The sequence below is a fragment of the Gigantopelta aegis genome, chromosome 6 (genome assembly GCF_016097555.1).
Source record: "Gigantopelta aegis isolate Gae_Host chromosome 6, Gae_host_genome, whole genome shotgun sequence".
NCBI lineage: Eukaryota > Metazoa > Mollusca > Gastropoda > Neomphalida > Peltospiridae > Gigantopelta > Gigantopelta aegis.
In genome coordinates this window covers 94,014,001-94,036,937 of record NC_054704.1, presented here as the reverse complement: position 1 = coordinate 94,036,937, position 22,937 = coordinate 94,014,001, and the positions used below count along the sequence as shown (strand labels likewise).

Genomic DNA, 22,937 nt, shown 5'->3' with positions numbered 1-22,937 from the left:
GATTAATTAATCAATATGCTCCAGCGGTGTCGTTAAACAAAAGAAACTTTAACTATAGTTCTGACGACATACAGACTTGTGTATTGGCAACTGGAAGCTGCACATGTCGAGCGGTCATTGCCCGAGTATCACAATCATTGATTGACCACCTACAGCTCACAAACAGTACGGCAATTCGTCGTTACCCACAATGCGATAATCTGGAAGGATTTCACCTTATTTTATAAACTACCAACTAAAGAGATTCAACAATAATGCATTGATTTGCAAGCATTGATCTGTCAAAATTGGTACCATTTGATCCTCCCACACAAAGTAAAACTGAATTTGTGCTCTACTTCTTTCTAGAGAGAAACCTGTTGAAATATCGTCTTAATGAACCATCTGTATAGTGTCTTTACAGACTTCCACAAGGACTGCGCCAGGACTTGGTGAACCTGTAAACGTTTAGTTAGATAGCCATAAACGTTTAGTTAGAGCGCTCCAATTTCTCGATATGTGTATGAATAAAGATTAATGTATAAAAAGGTCGACTCTAGAGTAAAACGGAATGTTTAAGACCATCCCACAACAGCTGGAAATCAGTACTAGCGAGTTGTTAACATATCAAATAGAATAATATGCTCTGTTTTACAAGACGATATCACATATTAAATGGTTAAACTGAAAGTCCAGATATCATTAAATTTCTATTCCAATTCTGTACAGTGGGTTTTTTGTTGTTAGTGTTGCAGGATTTCGTGATTTATTTTTGTTTGGTGTTTGTTGTTTGATATAGTTGTTGTTGATGATGATGATGTTGTTTTAAATAAAGCTAAGTACAAATCAAGATTTCTGCTGATTGTTGTTTGTTTGCTTTATTGTTTGTTTTTGGTTTAGAAGTAGGGTGAGGAGTTTTTTGTTTCTTTTGTTTCGTTTTTATTTTTTGATTTGGGTTTTCAATCACATATGCCAGCAAAATCAAGTCCGTGTTTGTAATCAGTGTATCAAACTGATACATTACGCATTAATGTCACTTATAATGTTAGCTTCAAATCCGGTATCTGCTCTATGTAACAATCAATAGTTTCATTCACCGTCCTATAGAACTTAATCAACTAATCCTTAAATAAACCCGAGTCAAGGTGGTTTCAAATTCTGTGATATGCCGAATTAAATTTTTCACCACCGACAAAGAGAATACCAATTGTTTTATATATCAGACTTACAATTATCTCCATTAGTTACACCTATTTTCAGTCGAAGAAAAATAAAAATAAGAACGGAAATAGAATGCATCTGTAACGTTATAGGACAGTTGTTATGTTGATTTTTTGTTGACATGAATATTCCAGATAACTAATATACGATTACATCATCATGCAGTTACCCGATCGTAAATTAATTATCTTACGTAATACTCAGACATAACAAAACTGGCAATATTGTTTTTACTACGTAGCACAATGATGAGTTCTACAGCTAATTTAGCCAGTTCCCTACTTAAGCCAGAAGAAATCTATCCCTAATAAATATGTATACGTCTTAATGTTTTTTTCCGAAACGTGAAGATGTGAACATTTTAGCAACACATTCTTGTAAAGCTAAAATCTCGATATATAATTATTGTTGTTTATACCCAACAAAATTAATTAAGAGACGGTAGATATTTTCGGAATTTCAGAACAAGCTGTTGTAACACACGTCTGTCATGGGCGAAGGTGTCAACTTTCGCCGGCTTTTATATGCACTATCCCACAGACAGGGTAGTACATACCACGGCCTTTGATATCCCAGTTGTGGCGCACTGGCTTGAACGAGTAATAGTCAAATGGGCCCACCAACGGGGATTGATCCCAGACCGACCACGCATCAGGCAAGCGCTTTACCACTGGGCTACGCCATCTTACCCCCTCCCACCCCCTAACCCCCTCGACCCAGGCTCCGACCCCCACCCCTTCACGTACAAGAAAGTAAGCTATTATACTGGATATACGGTAACCGTTTTCGCAAATGATTCATCGACCTTCATTGTGGGCTGAGACACTTAACTGACTATCAACCCATCTACTACAACGTTCGGTATTCCGCTGTGAAAGTAAGATAATGGTGTTGATATGTTGGAAGTGAAGTTTTGTGTTTTCTGTGGGTTATTTTCTTCCTACGAAAAAAATACAAGTTCGGTGGCCATTAGTGAACAATTTAATGGCCATGAAACCTGCTATAGATATGCACAAATACTTTTTAATTGGGAAATATAGCTTTAATTGAAACTATTGACAACAGCTGCATAAATATAAAGTCGTTGATTTAGCAGCGTTGAATGATTACCTTCGGTGTTTATGTTTGGAGTGTTTTCTCTACACCTGTATGTGAATCCGTCTGTCAGCGCTCTACGTGCAAACATCATCGTGGAGGAGGGAAACCAGTATACGAGTGGCCGTCAGAAACCAGTATTTTACAAAACAATTCTTACAAGGTCCCAATGGACTAAATCAATTCATATTGCCAGTAATGTTAACGTTTACTAATAAAACTGATATAAGCAGTCAATATAGCGGACATAAAATGGGGGTGGGGGTTACATACCATTTAAGATTTTTTATTAATGTAATTTTTGCTGAAAATCGCAGTTTAATTTTTGAGGTTATTCTACATTAGTTTCAGCCTCAGTATATACTTCATAACAACTGTATAACACAAACAGTATGTTTATTTATTGCCAGTGGATAATAGTATTTGCACAAATACACGAGGAACATTTTCTCTTTGTTACATATCCGAAAAAAAAAAAAAAAAAAAAAAAAACCAAACACCCACCCAGAAACCAGGTTTAAACGAACTTTAAATGTTTTTTTTTCTCTTTAAACAAGTCGATTAACCTTTGAATAATTAATGAAAATAATAGTTTTTGTCATATCGCAAGGATAATACCAGAGATGACTTCTTGGACAAAACAGAAGATTGTGTGATCGAACAAACCCCTTTGATGCGTTGTTTTACGAAACCATCGTCAGCATTAGCAGCAAGTGTCTTTAAAATGCACCATCCCACATACAGGATAACACATACCACGGCCTTTAATATGCCAATGTGGAGCACTGGTTGGAACGAGAAATAGCCCAATGGGCCTACTGACCATGCATGCAACAACGGTTTAAGTCGTCTATTACTTTAAGCCAAAGATAACTGTTTGTAACCTTAATAGCCGTCATTTAATGAACATTCTATGTGTCAATGAGCAAGTCGTGACTCCTATTAGTGGTACGATAATAGTGGTGTGGTTTTATTAAATGTAACGCTTTAAGAGCAGCAAACCCAACGACTAATCGCCGGGGCATTAAGAAGAGTTTAATGGCGATTCAGGGAGCTATCGGTTGAGCATTAAGATAGTGGGAAATATGACAAATCGAGGATCAGTGGACGCTAGGAACATTAAGAGACAATCCTGGATTGATATACAATAAGGCATTCAGGTAAAATAATCTACAACGGACCCCACGGAGTCTTTAACCCTTTCGGCCTTAGGAATCATTTTGGATCAGTCTCAACAGAATGAACGGTACATTGCAGATATCTAGGGGTGAAAGGGTTAACTATACATGATTGGAATCAAGATGCTCGTGGGTCATCTTGAGGGCATCCCCATGATGTCAAAAAACGCCGCAGAATTAGAGAATAACTAAAGAGCTACGAGGAATCATGAATTATCTGTCCAGGGTGAATGAACATTCATTCACGAGGGATAGATAATTCGTAACTCCTTGTAGCGAGTTGATTATTCTCTTTATTACCCATTGTCAATTTTAAATGATTTTTAATGTAAAAATTCCTCTGCAGTCTACAACAAAACCATCAGCCATTTAAAATATGCAGAAAGAATTCTCAAATATTAACCTACCAGTAGACATTTCATGCCAGTTATTTAATTATCTTGTTGAGCCTGTCCTTTTATATGCCAGTGAGGTTTGAGGTGCCCAGTTCATATCATTAAAATCTTTGGAAACTTTCCTACCAGAGAGAGTGCTTTTAAAATTCTGTAAATCAACACTACAGGTTAATAGTCGTACCCATAACTGGGCCTCTAGAGCTGGGCTAGGTTTATACCCACTCCTGTTGTCTGTGGTAAAAAGAATGTTACATTTTTACTCCCATATGCAAACTACGGACAACATTATTTTACAACATGCTTTCTCTGAATGCACAAGCCTTGAAAAGAAAAATATTGGTTGGCTTCACAAATTATATTATTATATTGGTGAGTTGAATCAAAAACGAAGCACTGTCAATTATCCCATTCATCTTATAAATATAATTAAAACTAAGTATCACAATATTTTAAAAGAAAACCTTATAGCTCCAGCCAAAAGAGATGGATCCAGTAATAAGATGCGAACGTACAAATTATATAAACACAATATTCAACTAGAGCCATATTTATTACACTGTATACATCCAGAACACCGTAAAGCTTTTACTAAATTACGTCTCAGTGACCACAAATTAAAAATAGAGACTGGGCGCCATACACAACACTTCACTCCAGTGGAAGAACGTTTATGTGATCACTGCAATGTAATTGAAGATGAATACCATCATATCATAATATGTAAGAAATATAATAGTCAACGTGTCAAAGTATATGCATATCTAACTTTCCATAATTACCTATTTAAAAGTATGAGTATGCAAGAAACATTTATATATATTATGCAAAACCAAAATCCAGCCTGTGCTGGTGCGGTATGCAAATTTGTTCTCGATTATACATGTATTGCCCATAATTAGTCCTTATTTAGTCATTTGTTTGTTTCTTGTTTATGCATATGTTTTGCATCCAGTTCCGTATGTGGAATGGTTATATGCAATAAAGTTTTTATCTTTTATCTTTTATAATTTTACGCGCATTACATGACGAGCGCTGTATCGACTGAGCTAAATACACCCCCTCGCTATTAACATGTCCTTATGGCTGTTGCATGGCAGACCGTATTAGTATTCATACACATTGAGGTACATTATTTCATACATATTTACGATTTCAAATCCAAAATCTTAAAGTAATAGGAGACCTATTATTTGCGACTTGATTATTACTCTTGTTCCTCGTGGTTTTATCCGTACAGTAACGTTTCCCTGGGACTGTTTTGATTATTACTCTTTTTCCTCGTGGATTTATCCGTACAGTAACGTTTCCCTGGGACTGTTTTGATTATTACTCTTGTTTCTCGTGGTTTTATCCGTACAGTAACGTTTTGATTATTACTCTTGTTCCTCGTGGTTTTATCCGTACAGTAACGTTTCCCTGGGACTGTTTTGATTATTACTCTTGTTCCTCGTGGTTTTATCCGTACAGTAACGTTTTGATTATTACTCTTGCTCCTCGTGGTTTTATCCGTACAGTAACGTTTCCCTGGGACTGTTTTGATTATTACTCTTGTTCTTCGTGGTTTTATCCGTACAGTAACGTTTTGATTATTAATCTTGTTCCTCGTGGTTTTATCCGTACAGTAACGTTTCCCTGGGACTGTTTTGATTATTACTCTTGTTCCTCGTGGTTTTATCTACAGTAACGTTTTGATTATTACTCTCGTTCCTCGTGGTTTTATCCGTACAGTAACGTTTCCCTGGGACTGTTTTGATTATTACTCTTGTTCCTCGTGGTTTTATCCATACAGTAACGTTTTGATTATTACTCTCGTTCCTCGTGGTTTTATCCGTACAGTAACGTTTCCTTGGGACTGTTTTGATTATTACTCTTGTTCCTCGTGGTTTTATCTACAGTAACGTTTTGATTATTACTCTCGTTCCTCGTGGTTTTATCCGTACAGTAACGTTTCCCTGGGACTGTTTTGATTATTACTTTTGTTCCTCGTGGTTTTATCCGTACAGTAACGATTTGATTATTACTCTTGTTCCTCGTGGTTTTATCCGTACAGTGACGATTTGATTATTACTCTTGTGGCTCGTGGTTTTATCCATACAGTAACGTTTTGATTATTACTCTTGTTCCTCGTGGTTTTATCCGTACAGTAACGATTTGATTATTACTCTTGTTCCTCGTGGTTTTATCCGTACAGTGACGATTTGATTATTACTCTTGTTCCTCGTGGTTTTATCCGTACAGTAACGTTTTGATTATTACTCTTGTTCCTCGTGGTTTTATCCGTACAGTAACGTTTCCCTGGGACTGATTTGATTATTACTCTTGTTCCTCGTGGTTTTATCCGTACAGTAACGTTTCCTTGGGACTGTTTTGATTATTACTCTTGTTCCTCGTGGTTTTATCCGTACAGTAACGATTTGATTATTACTCTTGTTCCTCGTGGTTTTATCCGTACAGTAACGTTTCCCTGGGACTGATTTGATTATTACTCTTGTTCCTCGTGGTTTTATCCGTACAGTAACGATTTGATTATTACTCTTGTTTCCTCGTGGTTTTATCCGTACAGTAACGTTTTGATTATTACTCTTGTTCCTCGTGGTTTTATCCGTACAGTAACGTTTCCCTGGGACTGTTTTGATTATTGCTCTTGTTCCTCGTGGTTTTATCCGTACAGTAACGTTTCCCTGGGACTGTTTTGATTATTACTTTTGTTCCTCGTGGTTTTATCCGTACAGTAACGATTTGATTATTACTCTTGTTCCTCGTGGTTTTATCCGTACAGTAACGTTTCCCTGGGACTGTTTTGATTATTACTCTTGTTCCTCGTGGTTTTATCCGTACAGTAACGTTTTCCTGGGACTGTTTCGCTCATGCTAATAGTTGTCCAAGTCAAATTGTGCATCTGAAAATTGGATATGTTAAAATACTATCATATCGCGACTATTTCGATTTTGTTGTTGTTACTGCTGCTACTGGTGTTATTGTTATTGTTGTTGTTGTTTTTGTAGTTTGTGGTGGTGGTTGTGGTCATAGTTATATGTGGTCATCTTTGAAAATGATTTGCCTCTGAAAGTCAATTATACTAATTTTGGCGTGTAGTGTTAAATGAATGTAAAATAACTGTAATGGTGCCGAAACCAGTCAAATCGCCAGCGAATGCTCGCGACGAAATCTTTGTTTTCAAAGCAGCGTTGACTGTCAATCACAAAGAGTAAGAATCATTCTACCTGCGAATATACATATATATATACGTTCCATGGGAGAGGGGGTGGAGAGATCGACGTGCGTGAAACTGTATACAGCTGACAGAAAGAGAATGTGTTTGGTGTATAAAGATATTAGTTCTCCCAGTCTCTACACGGGCTGCACATGTTACATTCTCTTAACGTAATTCTCCACATCTGCAACCAGGATGACGCGGACTACGCAAGCTGTAATGCATCTACTTGCGTAACGGTGCCGGTGTTGTCGTGTTATTGAATTACACGTTGGTATATGGCCGTATTAAAGCCGCAGATCACGAGGGGTAGTGACAGGAATCATTACAGGATCTTCTTCAGCTAAACAAAAAAAGTATCTTCTAAATTAAAATGGCTTTTTTCGTAAACTTCAGTGCGGAGGGGGAAGGGGGCGATCGTGTAATGTGATGATCAATCCTTTGCCTATGAAATCAACTTGTAATTGTAGAGGCACATTCATTCATTCATTCATTCATTCATTCTTTTACTTAACTGTTGAAATTTTAAATTGATGTTGACCATCACTAAGTTTTGCCTTTACCATAGTTTGACATCCAATAGCCGATGCATTGTTCCTGCTGGGGTGTCGTTAAATGTCCATTCATTCATTCATTCATTCATCCTTTAGTGCTTAACTAACTTATGCACCTAAGGTGATCTTTGTGCTAAGATTACTGCGTGGAACGGGGCCCTGAACAACAATGTGACGAATTTACGAAGCCTTTTTTTCTGAAACGCAGGTGTTTAAACACTGAAAGTACATGACACTGTAGTTACACGAGTGTACATGCAATATAAGTCTAAATTTGGTCAATACGTTCTTATGAAAACAACATTGGGGCCAGGAGTTATCATCCTAATTTAAGACAGGCAGTTGGGTGGTTTCCCTTTCTTATTTGTTGTAGATGTTTCAAGCACGTAATTATATATGCTGGTGAAAACCAGCTGATTTAGTATTTCCGAGAAGGCTGTGTATATCTTTTTGGTTCTTTTTCTTTCTTTTTTCACCGAGAGAAAAAGATAATCTGAGACTTATTGTCGAATAAACAAACTTGTATTCTTCCAATATGTATGAAATGTTTCAAATCCAATCACATGCTTCAGTAAACATAATCATCACCTTGATTTGCATCCTGTCAGTAAACGCTGTATCGATACTCGAAACCTGTACTCGACCTTTGTAGTATGTTCCTGGCACACGAGAATATTAGATTATCACTAATCATAACATTTCACATGTTGGCGAAATGGAGTAGCGAAATGTGTGATGCAGAGAGGGAATTTGAAACATAGTACAGGTATATGCGAGGGAGCGTGGCACGGTTCGACAGGATACTCTGCGAATGTTTTCAAAACACACATGCTATGAGCGCCTGCAGATGCCAGTGACTGATTGTGAAATGAAACTGTAATTGGCCGAGCTGAAAACTGTTTTAGTGATTGCCTGGTTACAAAGGGGTTGAACCAAAAACATTTCACCAAACAGAACGAATAAATAAATAAATAAATGAATGAATGAATACAATATAAGAAAGAAAGAAATAATGAATGAATGTATGAATGAATATTTAACGATATCCCAGCACAAAAATACACCGGCTGTTGGCTGTCAAACAAAGGTAAGAACATACATATGATTATTTACATTTAAATACAGATTTAGTATTTTAGATTTAAAAATATATGTATTATAGAGCTGTGGGGAATAGTACAATTCAATTAGAAAATCAAGGTAAGTATATATATATATATATATATATAATTAAAATATACTTGTTTAAAAAATAATAATACTTCTGGGTGAAATTTAAAATATTCCACCATACTTCTGTCATCAAATATATTATAATTATGTTCTTGTTGGTCCCAGATAATTATATTCCACCACAACGTGGCGTACAGCGGGTGTGGTAAAGTACAACACTTAGCTCATTCACTCTTCACGCATAAATAAAAATGTTTAATGTGAGGTAGTTTGCTGGATTGTTCGCAAAGACTGTTGCAAATCTGCCCAATATGTTAGAGTATACCAAATACTATGTAACCAGGTCAACGTTCTTAGTGCACCTAACTTTGAATGTCGCATTAAATAACACTACGCCTACTAGTAGAGAGATACGTGACAAGTATTGTTGTCACAAGATGTTGTTTGTATATGGCCATTATATTGGTGTAATTTAAACTAGTATTAATGTACTAGCTACTTTTTTCTTCAGTCATGTGTGGTGTCCTACTAACAATAGGATGTCAATTCTTGTGTGGGACTAAGGTAGTCAAATCCGCGTATCATTATATCTCAAACGAACAGCTTAACCCCTATTTTTTAAATTTGCTTTAAAGCAACTTTATATGGATCGTGGATATTTTGATTGAAAACCTGCGTGTAGCAATTTTAGCCACATATGTTACATTGATTGCCTATATGACCTAGACATTTACAATAGTGCACTGCTGAGAATTATTGAGTTTTCATAAAAGTCAGTATTGAGGAATGAGAGGTTTTAGCCAGTAACTCTTATGAAAATGACGTGAGTGATCTGTTTATGCATTTCACAAGTAGGCTAATGGCTAGAGTCTCCATTAGCAAAGTTCATACAGGATGTATAAGATTCTAAATTTGGGTATTGCAGCGCCGTGTTGTATTTTAAAGAAATCCGAAATTGTAAACAGAGCAAAATATGATTTGAAGAAAACCATGACATGTGACAAAAGATATATTTGGGTTTTGTTTGACTCTTTCCCGTTCTGTTCTTTGTACGTGAATATGAAGCTAAATACAGCTTAAGATTCCAGATTAATGTAAAATAATAATCCTAATCGATCAGTTATTTTATTGAAATGTAATTAGGTATATATCTGATGCAGAATCTTTCTGTCAGATTTAATCATCTCTATATTAGTGAGCTGATTATTTCGTCCGGTGTTAAAGCTATATTGTTCAAATTGTCATTTCTAAACAATATCCTGGATTACAGATTATAAGAATATAACAAATATAAATGTTATGTTCACTTGTATTGCAAAATATTTTTTTGAATACATTTTCTCATAATGATGTTTCTTTAAAAATACGATAAACCAATACTGCATATGTCAAAGCTGGGTAATAAGCCTAAACCTAACACATGATTAAACTTCGAACTACTACAGGTTACACGTGAAATACAATCTGGAATTGACGTTTCGATAATCCATACATTTTAAAAAGTTTCGCTGGGGGAATTGAAGCTTTATCATACAGTGGCTTGAAGACAGCCGTATTTAAAATCCATGATCTTGCCAAACAGTGATGTACATGCCATTAATTCATCTAGATGCAATCATTGTTATTTTATATTCCTTAGCTTTTTTTTTTTTTTTGCTTTTTGTTTGCGGGTAGTTCCTTTAATATGCTTGTTGAGGTTTTCAAAACCAATGAGTCCTTTCAGTAAATGAGCTAAATAGGAACTATTTAATACAAATGAAATCCACTGAATATATATGTTGTCATCACGACTATAGTTGAGCATATTCGTGTTACATTGTCGTCAATGGGATTTGATTTGGTGGTATAAACCCATATGATGTTAGTTGATTTACATGTGGGGCAGGGTTTAGCTCAGTCGGTTGAGTGCTCGCGTTAGGTGCTTGCGTCCAAGGATTGAACCACATTCAGCTTATTTAGGGGGTTTCTCGTTCAAACCAGTGCACCACAACTGGACAAAGGCCGTGGTATGTGCTTTCCTATCTGTGGGAAAGTGCATATGAAAGATCCCTTGCTGCATTAGAAAAAAATGTAGCGGGTTTCCTCTGATGACTACGACATTCAAAAGCCGATGATTAATTACTCAATGTGCTCCAGTGGCGTCGTTAAACAAAACAAACTTTTCAATTTACATGTAATATTCGCAGAGCTGCAAATGTTTTTCTTCTTCTTAATTATTCTGGTATCGGTTTCCACAGACGAGTTTGAAGCCGCTTTCCGTTAATCATAGTGTTCTACGGGTATTGTTACCGTTAAAACAAGCATGCCTTTGATGATTTAGCGTTTAGAATAATGCTGTTTCTTGAGGAATGCTGCTAATTCATTCAGTCTTCTCTTTGTATCACCTGCATCTACAATCATCCACACGCTTCTCACTTGACACTTTGACACTTTGCGCTTGGTAGAGAAGGGTGCTAGTACGATCCGGCGTTAAGATCTTGACAACCGCGAATATCTACTTCTATAGAATACATTATTAAATACGTTCTGTTTTAATGACCACGTCAGGATGCTAATGTCACTGCATCCTATGTTAGGGCGCGGTTTTGGCGCAGGCGCTGGCGTTAACGTAGTATAGAGACGCGTACAAACATCGATGTATGTTATTGATACCATTGTTTTCATGTGTTTGGTGGATTGCGCTACAATCAGTCATTACCACGAACATGGAACACCGACCTTAATGTTTCGAGGCAGATGGAAATTGTTTACGCATTAAGGACTTTTTCTCGATTTGAAATGAAACAAAAGAGAACCTAATGTTTGATCGAGTTAAGTTTTTGCCTCACAGTAACACTGTTCCTATATGACACACAGAACTGAATTAGCATTATATTTAGGTTTCTGTTTTTGTGTTTTAAAATTGTAATACATATCTAATAGTTTGTACATTTTTTAAATTTGCAGTGTGCCTTATATGCATTCCAATGGCGGTAGGCCAGGCCGTGTACAAAGTGTGGATCTATGGAGAGTTTATGTGTAAAATTACAGCATTTTTACAAGGTAAGCAGTCCAGTAGTTGATTTTAAACTAAAATATTTTGTTTCGGACATAAGGTTATTTCGACATCTGGTCGTGTGCTTACAAGCCGTTTGTTGCTAACATTTGCTAGGCCGGTTTTTGCTCAACACATTAAACAGAATGACCACACCGTGAACCAGTCAACATAGTTTGCAGGCGTTTAACCTTAACCGGCTGGCAGAACGTAGGACTAAACAGAGGTTAATAGTAAGTGTAGACCGTCCTCGTTGGTATCGTGGTTAAGCAATCGGCTGGTAGGTACTAGGTTCTCAGCCCGGTAACGCCTCCCACCCAGGTCGAGTTTTAACGACTCAGTAGGTAGGTGTAAAGCCACTACACCCTCTTCTCTCACTAATCATTAATAATTAATTGGACAGACAGCCTAGATAGCTGATGTGTTTGCCCATGATAGCGTGCTTGAACCTTAATTGGATACAAGCACAAAAATATGTTTGAAATGAAAAGTAAGTGAGAGAGACGTTGGTGTGATCATGTTATATCTCACTACTAGTACTGTGCTGTGGACCCAGTGTATATGGGTTGGAGCCTGTAGTGCAACACGGACAATTCATCTGTCATCCTTAAGGTCGTACTAAACCAAATAACTTCCGGCTGGATCAAAGTTCGAGGTGCACCGAACTTTTGATAGAGCAGTTAATACCACATGTCCTGTCATAGGTGATAAATGTGAGTGTGTTTGTTGTAAAGCAAATTAGTTTCATCTGGGAAAAACTAAATCTATGCATTTTTATTTCAATCAGTTCCACTTTGTCAATTAGCCTTGTGCTTGAAACTTAAATTGTATGCGGAACTAGAGTAGTCATAGACGCTACCCGTTATCTCCGAAATTAGCAGCTTAACACCTTTTTTTCTGATTTACTTTAAAGGTGAGGGGTGGTAGCATTTATATCCATGGTGTTTATGTCAATTAATACTTCGCAGGTAGAATGTTTAGCCACATAATATATGTTACTATTGTCGTCTATGGGATTTGATTTGGTGGTATACACCCTTAAAGTAGGGATGGGCGGTATTATCGGTACAACGATCTATCACAAGCCACACGGTAAATAATATGTATTATTACCCATATGGTTAAAAATATCGTAGTGCATATCAAAGAAGAAGAAGAAGCAGGAAACGTTTTATTTAACGACGCACTCAACACATTTTATAAACGGTTATATGGCGTCGGACATATGGTTAAGGACCACACAGATGTTGAGGGAGGAAACCCGCTGTCGCCACTTCACGGGCTACTCTTTTCGATTAGCAGCAAGGGATGTTTTATATGTACCATCCCATAGACAGAATAGCACATGCCACGGCCTTTGATATACCAGTCGTGGTGCACTAGCTAGAGCCCAACCAGAACGTCAAGTGGGACGTAACACATCGACGTCATACAACTGGCGCCCTACGATCTTACCGGAACGTTAATCAAACGAGTTCAGTCATGCAAATTAAAATCGATTACGGGTAATAAAAATGATATTAAACTCGCTACCGTTTCGTATCATGTTTATGTTCCGATTGAAATAATGTTCTATTGTCACGAGCTTTAGCACTCGGCCATTCCGTATTCATGTTAGTTGTTAGTTGTAAATCCCGATTTCTTACATTCGACTGGTGCTCTTAACTGTCTTCAAAGATGTGATAAACAGAAAGACCTGCCCTAAGTCCAGCCAGCGACGTAGCTATTTGGTTTAACGGGAAGCGCATAAACCAGTCTAGCGGACGTTTTTCTGCTCGGTGTGGCTGAACGCAGCCTCGATGTCATTTAATCAGTTTTAGTACATCGAAGTGGTCCATAATTATATTGCATGTTCTAAATAATAAATTTCAACTTGTATTATGTATTTTCTTTATTTTGTCACATGCCTTCCTTAAAATCGATCGACGGTGCTTTAAAAAATAGATTATGACAGTTATCGTGAGAGAGCACACCCATTTCAAGACATATTGCGCGTTATAAATAATAAACTTCAACTTGTATTAAGTATTTTCTTTATTTTTTCACATTTTTTGCATAAATCGATTCACGGCGTTTTTACAAAATGTAATATTTTATGACTGGTATTGTGAAAGCCATATCGAGACAAATTATATTGCGATATAAAAATTCTGAAAATCCATCCACGTTCCCGATGAGTCATGACTTTAACTATCGACAAAGGTTTATTGTTAAAAACATACATTATACATTGATACAAATGTCATCTCCACCTGGAGACGAGGAAGTGACGTCAGCATTGGTAGTTTTATGCCATTTTTAAACTTTAATAACACCACCACCTGACAGTGTCAAATGTTACCTCAGTTTGTTGGCGAGATGACCCATTGCAGACACTCATAATGCGGACAGTAATGATATACATTTCACTGGAAGGCGGATGCGGGTCTGGTTCCCGTCGATCAACAACAATCAGACATGCTAACGGCAGCGGTCGTTCGAAGCTCACTTCGTAATAACCGGATTAGGCCGCCGACCGTCCATGTTGGAGCAGAAAATTCGTGTAATGCAGCAAGATCGATATAAATATATGTTACGGACGTGTCGCCCACGAAAGGACAGTTCGACTGATATGTGTAACGTATCACAGGTCCCCAGTTAATGAGAGAGCTTCCAGTAATGTAAAACAAATATATATTTTTAAATACCGCAATATTAGATAAATGTAATTTACTTCATGCAATAATGTCAGTATGACGTTGGCCAGGCCTGGTGCTTATAAAACTTTTAAAGTCTAGACTCAAGACTCTAATATTAGAGTCTGAGACACTGAAGTCATGACAACGCCATACAAATTGTATACGTGTGACGTCATTAGAGATTGTGTCTGGACTCCTAATAGTTTAATAAGCACGGGTCCTGTTCTCAAAGATATATTTATGTCTTGTATATTGTGGATGATAGACACATAAAAGTCTTACTTTCTCAAGTTGAATGGTGGGACAGTTATGTAATATAATATATTTGTTTTCTGCACATATCCATTCATCATTCATAAAATAACGTCTCTCTTTCAAGACGTGTTGATTTCAGTGTCTGTGCCAGTATGTTAAATAATATAATGTATTTATATGTAGTAGATGTCAGTGGAAGGGGGAGGGGGTAGGGGATGTGGCCTAAACGTAAAGCATTCGCCTGATGCGCGGTCGGTTTAGGATCGATCCCTGTTGTTGGGCCCATTAGGCTATTTGTCGTTCCATCCAGTGAACCACGACTGATATATCAAAAGCCGTGGCATATGCTATTCTGTCTGTGGAATGGTAAATATAAAACATTCCTTACTACTAATGAAACATGTAGTGGGTTTCCTCTCTAAGACTATGTCAGAATTACCAAATGTTTGACATCCAATAGCCAATGATTAATAAATCAATGTGCTCTAGTGGTGTCGTAAAACAAAGCAATCTCTGACTTTATAAAATTATGTCTTGTAGATGTGAGCATGTGTGCCAGTTGTTAAACATTATACTCATTTCACACGACTCTCTATCTCTTGTAGGTGTGAGCATGTGTGCCAGTTGTTAAACGTTATACTCATTTCACACGACTCTCTATCTCTTGTAGGTGTGAGCGTGTGTGCCAGTTGTTAAACGTTATACTCATTTCACATGACTCTCTATCTCTTGTAGGTGTGAGCGTGTGTGCCAGTTGTTAAACGTTATACTCATTTCACATGACTCTCTATCTCTTGTAGGTGTGAGCGTGTGTGCCAGTTGTTAAACATTATATTCATTTCCCATGACTCTCTATCTCTTGTAGGTGTGAGCGTGTGTGCCAGTTGTTAAACATTATACTCATTTTACATGTCTCTTGTAGATGTGAGCGTGTGTGCCATTTGTTAAACAGTATACTCATTTTACATGACTCTCTTTCTCTTGTAGATGTGAGCGTGTGTGCCAGTTGTTAAACATTATACTCATTTTACATGACTCTCGATTCTCTTGTAGATGTGAGCGTGTGTGCCAGTTGTTAAACATTATACTCATTTCACACAACTCTCTATCTCTTGTAGATGTGAGCGTGTGTGCCAGTTGTTAAACATTATACTCATTTTGCACGACTCTCTATCTCTTGTAGGTGTGTGCGTGTGTGCGAGTTGTTAAACAGTATACTTATTTTAGATGACTCTCTCTAGCTCTCTCTTGTAGGTGTGAGCGTGTGTGCTAGTTGTTAAACATTATACACATTTTACATGACTCTCTCTATCTCTTGTAGGTGTGAGCGTGTGTGCGAGTATCCTGACCATCACGGTGCTGAGTATGGACCGCCTTCTCGCCATCAGACACCCGATGGTCTTCAAGCGAGTCAGCAACTGCAAGATGGCCGGCAAGACCATCGTCCTCATATGGATCATCTCCGTGGGAGTCATGGCGCCGCTTCTCGCCTTCAGGAAGACGGAGGAGGAGCAGCTCCCGGGGGAGTCGTTCCAGTTCTGCCACGAGTCGTGGCCCGAGGACTACCACAGGCAGATCTACGACTCGTGCCTCTTCGTCATAGTGTACATCATCCCCGGAGTCGTCATCGGCGTCAGCTACGGCTTGATAGGCAAGCAGCTGTGGACGGAGGACGAGGACCTAAAACGTGGGGAGTCTCAGATAAGCAGAGGGATGTCGCAGAAGATAATGAGAGGACGCAAACACGTGGCCAAGATGTTGATGGCTCTGGCGTTGGTGTTTGCAGTGTGCTGGCTGCCCTATTACATTGTCAGTCTGTACCTGGATTTTCAGGAGGAGAGTAAAATAAAGGATTTCCTTGTCATCCTGCCTTTCACGATATTGCTGGGACACGTCAACAGTGCATTAAATCCCATTTTATATTTCTATACCAGTAAATGTTTCCGGAGATATCTGTTGAAGCTAGTGAGCTGCAAAAGGGAGAGTTCGAGACATGGAAGCCCAGTATGTATTTGTTTTTATATGTATATTGTCTATAATAATATAAATGTATATAAAGAACCATTATAGCTTCGATCACACCTACGATTACCATTAGTAAGGTCAGTCACTTGTATTAAATGGGTTATATTGTTGTTGCCATGTAGCGTGACGTCAGTACCAAACACTGACTAGTTACAGCTTTATGTTATTGATGACTACCAGTAGCGTGACATACGTATGGTGCTAAAGGGAATAATGTTCATGTGCAAAACGCAACCAGTAATTTGGATTGATGACTAGTTTCATTAACATCGAAAACGATAATAGGTACAGTGGTGAATAATTTATTATCTTTTTCTTTAACACAAAAGAAAATATAATTTTGTGATAATTGCAAACATTGTAACACAATACACTGATGGGAATAAACACAATTTGGTTTTCGATGAAAATAGTTAATACTAGCTAGTAAACTCGACTTGTTCATGATAATTTAATGAACATTCTAATCGATAGGTCGTACAAATCCAAATTATTAATTCTTCTTTAATTATGATTTAGGCTATACATGTACTTTAAAAGTAATGCTAGTAAAAAGTAAATGATGACATCATCACGGTTAGGTAGTTCTCAGTACCAAGAGGAAAAGGAGAGGCTGGAGTTGGTCCAGTCGGTAGAGTGCTCGCGTATAATGCTTCGGTCGGAGGGTCGTACATACTCAGAGGACCTATTATTATTGTTTGTTTTCCCATCCCAACCAGTTCTCGTCGGATAGTGGTGTCTCCGACCTATTCACCAGACGTTTACGGATGACTATTTATTGTTCAAAGGTGCCAGATTTAGATTTTTAGTCATATAATTAGGGCCGATTTAGATTTTCCTGTTTTTGTGAATTGTTGAGGCACAAAATCAAAACGTTTAATGATTATAGCAAATAGCTTTTTAGCAGCTCAAAATGAAGGAATCAGTGTGGAAAATTCTAATCTGGTGTCAGAATGCTGGAAATGGTTTATTTTGGCAAAGAAGGCGGTTTTAGGCAAAACTCTTTTGGAAAATCAATTTCTTGTCAGCTAAGAAAACGCGAATCTGCGAAAATATAACACAGAATGCTGGATTTGTTATTTCTAAGTCGAACTGCGTGTCGCCTGTAGAACACAATTTGCGACAGTGAAACCAGCGTTAACATCCGTAGACGGTCAAATACAAAATAGTACCCCCCTAATTTCCAGTGATTCATGGAATCAGCCACTATTTCGCCAAGTGCCCGTAACCTTGTGCACTTGAGGTGATCTTAGCGCAAAGACAGCTTCTTGGAATGAGGCCCAGATCATGTGAACAAAAGTTACAAATATTATATTACAATCAGTTAATGTTATTTTAAGTAACACGGTATTATTGGTATAATTCTGTGTGAAATCTATACTGCAACCACAGCAGTGTTGGATCTTTCAAACAGCAAAATGGTGAGAGGTAATAATTTGCCCATTCTGAACACACCTTTCTTCTGAATATATAATTTGTGATGAACCGGCCTCGGTGGCACTGTGGGTAAGCCATCGGACTACAGGCTGGTAGATACAGGGTTCGCAACCCGGTACCGGCTTCAACAGTGTGAGTTCTTAAGGGCTCAATGGGTAGGTTTAAGGCCACTACACCCTCTTCTCTTTTACTAACCACTGTCCTGGACAGCGCCCAGATAGCTGATGTGTGTTCCCAGGGCAGCGTGCTTGAACCTTATTTGGATATAAGCACGAAAATAAGTTGAAATAAAATGTGATGTTGAATATATAGACGACATATTTAGTACTTAACAGAAAGTTTTGCTTCCTAATCTGTCCTTTAAGAGGAACAGCAGGTTATTTTGATTTTGACATTTTATTCAGGGGAAAAAAAGTATTCTTCTATGGGCGTTCGACGTATATTTTAATAATGGATGAATAATCAATATATATATACAGTGAAACGTCCCAAACCGGAAACCTCTGCAAACCGGAATATCCTCAAAACCAGACGTATTTTCACGGAGCCATTTTAGATATTAGTACAGAACCTCTCTGGACCAAAACATTTAAAACGAATTTGTTTTACTTGATCCCGTGGGCGTCCGGTTTTGAATGCAAACCTCACCCCTCAACCTTAGACCCGCTTCTACTAATGAACACTGACTGCACTATATACCACGTTCATTTGGATAACAGGGGTCGAGAATGTGAAATTTAAAGACACATACGGCATTGAAATCGGATTTAATATTAATAACTCTGTGCGCAATTATCACCAGCCTTACACTCCACTTGACAGCTGTGATTATTTCGATTATATTAGAAAACACCTTGTTAATTGAAGTCAGCTGTGCATTCCTCTAGAGACAAAGAAAGGAATGCTTGTTTAACGACGTCACACAGTTTGAAATACGGCTATTTTGGTTTCCATCGTATGACTATTTTAACAGCGAAAAGTGAGATTGAGAAAAGAAACCCGCTACCGTCAAATAAGCTACTCATGTAGGAAAAGAATTAAAGAATGTTTATATGCACTTTCCCATAGACAAGACAACCTATACCACGACCACTGAGCTAACAGTACCGTTGGTATTTGGGGTTTTCCCATCGTAATCAGAGCCACACGATCGGTAAATGAAAGGGCGAGGTATGTACTGTCCCAAAGTGGATATCAAAGATCCCTTTTTTTTCTGTAGGGTAGCATCTGTTACAAAAGCGTCCGCGTCTCTCTCTCTCTCTCTCTCTCTCTCTCTCTCTCTCTCTCTCTCTCTCTCTCTCTCTCTCTCTCTCTCTCTCTCTATCTTGTCCTGTGTCACTCTCAAACAAAACACACACACACACACACAGAGAGAGAGAGAGAGAGAGAGAGAGAGACACACACACACACAGAGAGAGAGAGAGAGAGAGAGAGAGACACACACACACACACACACACACACACACACACACACACACACAGTACTCAGTACTGGGTAAGATATCACAGAAAATCAAATCGTGCCAGATGTATTTCTAACGTCCAATATGCTAATTGGAAACTTCAAGGATATGTTTATGTTCCAAGAATGCTGTACAGTGTGTTTATTATGAGAACACCCACGCTGTTTCGTTTAAGGTTTTTCTAATTAATGAAAAAGTAAAAGAACGAATGACCGGTTAAATACATCAAGTCACCAATACTGGCCACTGGCGAAGAAGAGTGCATTAATGAATGACCGATATCAGTCGGCGAATCGTGGACTCAGTCTGATGGGATGCTTGATTTGTTTACCCCCTGTATAATGCAGACTGATTGTCAGCCAGATTAACATGAGATGGCAGTGTCCACGATCCATTTGCGTACCTTGCTAAGTAGATGTAACATGACCCAACTATTTCAATTTCAACTTGTTTTCGTGCTTATATCCAATGAAGGTTCAAGCACGTTGTCCTGGACACACACCTCAGCTATCTGGGCTGTCTGTCCAGGACAGTGAGTTAGTTGCTAGTGGTTAGCAAGAGAGAACAGGGTGTAGTGGTCTTACACCTACCCACGGAGTCGTTACAACTCGCTCTGGGTGGGAGCCGGTACCGGGTTGCGAACCCAGTACTTACCAGCCTTATGTTCGATGGCTTAATCACGACACCACTGAGGCCGGTTGTGACGCAATGCCAATTTCTGTCTTAAATAGACTGGATGCGGCGCGTGCGTGCGGTCCGTCTGTTGCGTCTTCGGCTTGCGTTTTGGACATATTACACCATATACGAGTATTTCGGCTAGCCGCATGCGTTGTGCAGATGTACGCGTGCGTGCGGTCCGGCTAAAAAACATCGAAATCCATTAGGTTCGATGATAACGTCTAGACTGAATGCGTCGATTATCTGTGCGGGCTCGATTATCTGAAACCTATCGGGTGAACGACGTCGTCTACCTCGTCTGTCGTTGTGGTCTTGGTCATCATCTCTACGCATGCGACCCTCCCCACCCCACCCACCCCGTGCCTGTGTTCGTCACGTGACCATGCGCTATTGCCCTTCACAGTTAGTCTGTTACCACCTATTGTTTCCACAATCTTTCTTAAATTCGGCAGTTATTTTTGCTCCGATGGTGTATTATACGGCACAATACACACATCTTTATAATTCCGAGTGTTTTTTAAATTTCTTTTTTTTTAAGCACTGACAGTCTTACAAGTAGCTATTATAATGCCTGGCTTTCTGTCATCACGTGATTGTTTGGTTTCTGCACTCTGAATGGAAACGTTTGTTATTTTCAAGTCTGCTCGAATAATGGCCGTGACTTTGTTTTCAACCTTTTCAGCTTGCGCTTCGAGAATGTTCATGAGCACAATTTTCTTCTACGCGTCATTGTCATTACTATTTTTTTTCGTTCCAACCAGTGAACCAGAACTGGACAAGTGCCGTGGTATGTACTTTCCTGTCTGTGGGTAAATACATATAAAAGATTCCTTGCTGCATTTGGCGAAATGTAGCGGGTTTCCTCTGATGATTACGTGTCCAAATGACATTCAATAGCCAATGATTAATAACTCAATGTGCTCTAGTGGTTAAACAAAACAAACGTTTACCACCAGCCTGAGACCTTGCCACGCGCTTCACCGCTTGGACGCGTCCTTCGAGTGACTTCATTTTATGCGACACATCTCATCTAGCATTATTTGTTTATCTATCAAATTCCTCCTTCAACTTAGATAAATCAATGTACTTTAGTGTTGTCGTTAAACAAAACAAACAAACCCCCAACTTAGATGTTGAACGTTTTTCTAGATCCAACAGTTTCTGTTCAAATGAAAACTTGAAATCCTCAATGGCTGACAGAATGAGACCAGTTTGGTGATATCCTCAGTGGCTGACAGAATGAGACCAGTTTGGTGATATCCTCAGTGGCTGACAGAATGAGACCAGTTTGGTGATATCCTCAGTGGCTGACAGAATGAGACCAGTTTGGTGATCGACCCGCACACCACTATTCTTCTTACTCTCATGTCGAGTTTTCTTTACAGATATTTCATTATCGTCCGATCTCAGTCTCTTTTTACTGTTACACCACAAATCTTCATGCGACTGAGTGAATTCGCGATGAACATCCGCCATTACAGTTGTTACAAAGTTCTGACTGTCCGCCAAGTTGTCTGTCACAACTGTATCATCCATGACGACTACTAAAACTCACTAATGGTGCAAATACACATATACAAAATACACCAAGTAAACGTTGTCAGTTTCTGCATATACAGAAATAAATATTAAAATAACTATATCTTCACAGATACTTAGTCTTTCACGTCTTGTCATCTTGACGCATGCGCACACATAAGAGGAAACCCACTACATTTGTTTTTGAATTATTAGAAATTACCGATTATATATTTCTTAAATTCATGATCTCTTTTCCTTTCGTTTCAGGTAGACGTGGTGGTCAACGTATGTAACAGCGACAACACGCTGAAGTCGAGGGCGGTGAAGAAAACCCTCGTCCATCTCGTGTCCCCCACCCCCAGCTCGTGCACGCGCACCTACAGTCTGCCCTTCTCTCGCCTGAACAGCCTCAAGTCAAACGCAGACTCTAACTCCTCCATCAAACGCCAGCATTACAGAGACTTTTCCAAACCCGCAGACCTGCCCACCATTCTCCTGCACACGACGGAGAACCAGGTGGTCGCCCGGAACGGTCTGGACTCGAACAAGCCGCACGATCCCAGTCATCAAAGAGAGATAATGGCTTCCACGTTAAGTATTCCGACCACTATTCAGGAGGAGAGTTCTAGGTCCCGACCATCCAGTCCAGGTTCGCTCAGCCACTACTCCGTGATTAGAGAGGAATCCACCATCAGACCGGAAATGATTTCTGAAGTCCGTGTTAAAAGTAGCGAGCCAGACTGAACCATGTTTCCAGTTACATAATTGGGGCCTAATTCGCAAAGCTCTCGTAAGCGCGTTAAGCAAATTGTCATTGTCCTTGGAAGTATTTTTTTACAAAGAGATCGTAATGTTGCGAGAGTTTAGTGAAAGAGGCAACAGGGGCCTGATTAGCAAAACTGTTTTAGGTTATCTTTTAAGTCATCGTCCTCAAAAGTCTCTTTTACATTGGACTGCAAGATCGCAAAGTGCCGAAAGTTTAGTGAATTGGGCCCCATGAATATATAGCTCCTTGGGCGTGATTCACAAAGCTATTT

The 22,937-nt window shown here is 38.7% G+C and overlaps 1 protein-coding gene across 1 annotated transcript in view; it reads left to right on the top strand.

Annotated features, from left to right (window-relative positions):
• LOC121374796 (galanin receptor 2b-like) overlaps nucleotides 1–22,644 on the top strand; it is a 36,710-nt gene extending 14,066 nt beyond the window's left edge. Inside the window, exons 3-5 of the mRNA XM_041501907.1 lie at nucleotides 11,756–11,851; nucleotides 16,098–16,780; nucleotides 22,168–22,644. Coding sequence (XP_041357841.1) covers nucleotides 11,756–11,851; nucleotides 16,098–16,780; nucleotides 22,168–22,644 — 1,256 coding nt within the window. The remainder of the gene's footprint in view (nucleotides 1–11,755; nucleotides 11,852–16,097; nucleotides 16,781–22,167) is intronic.
• Nucleotides 22,645–22,937: the final 293 nt, after the last annotated feature.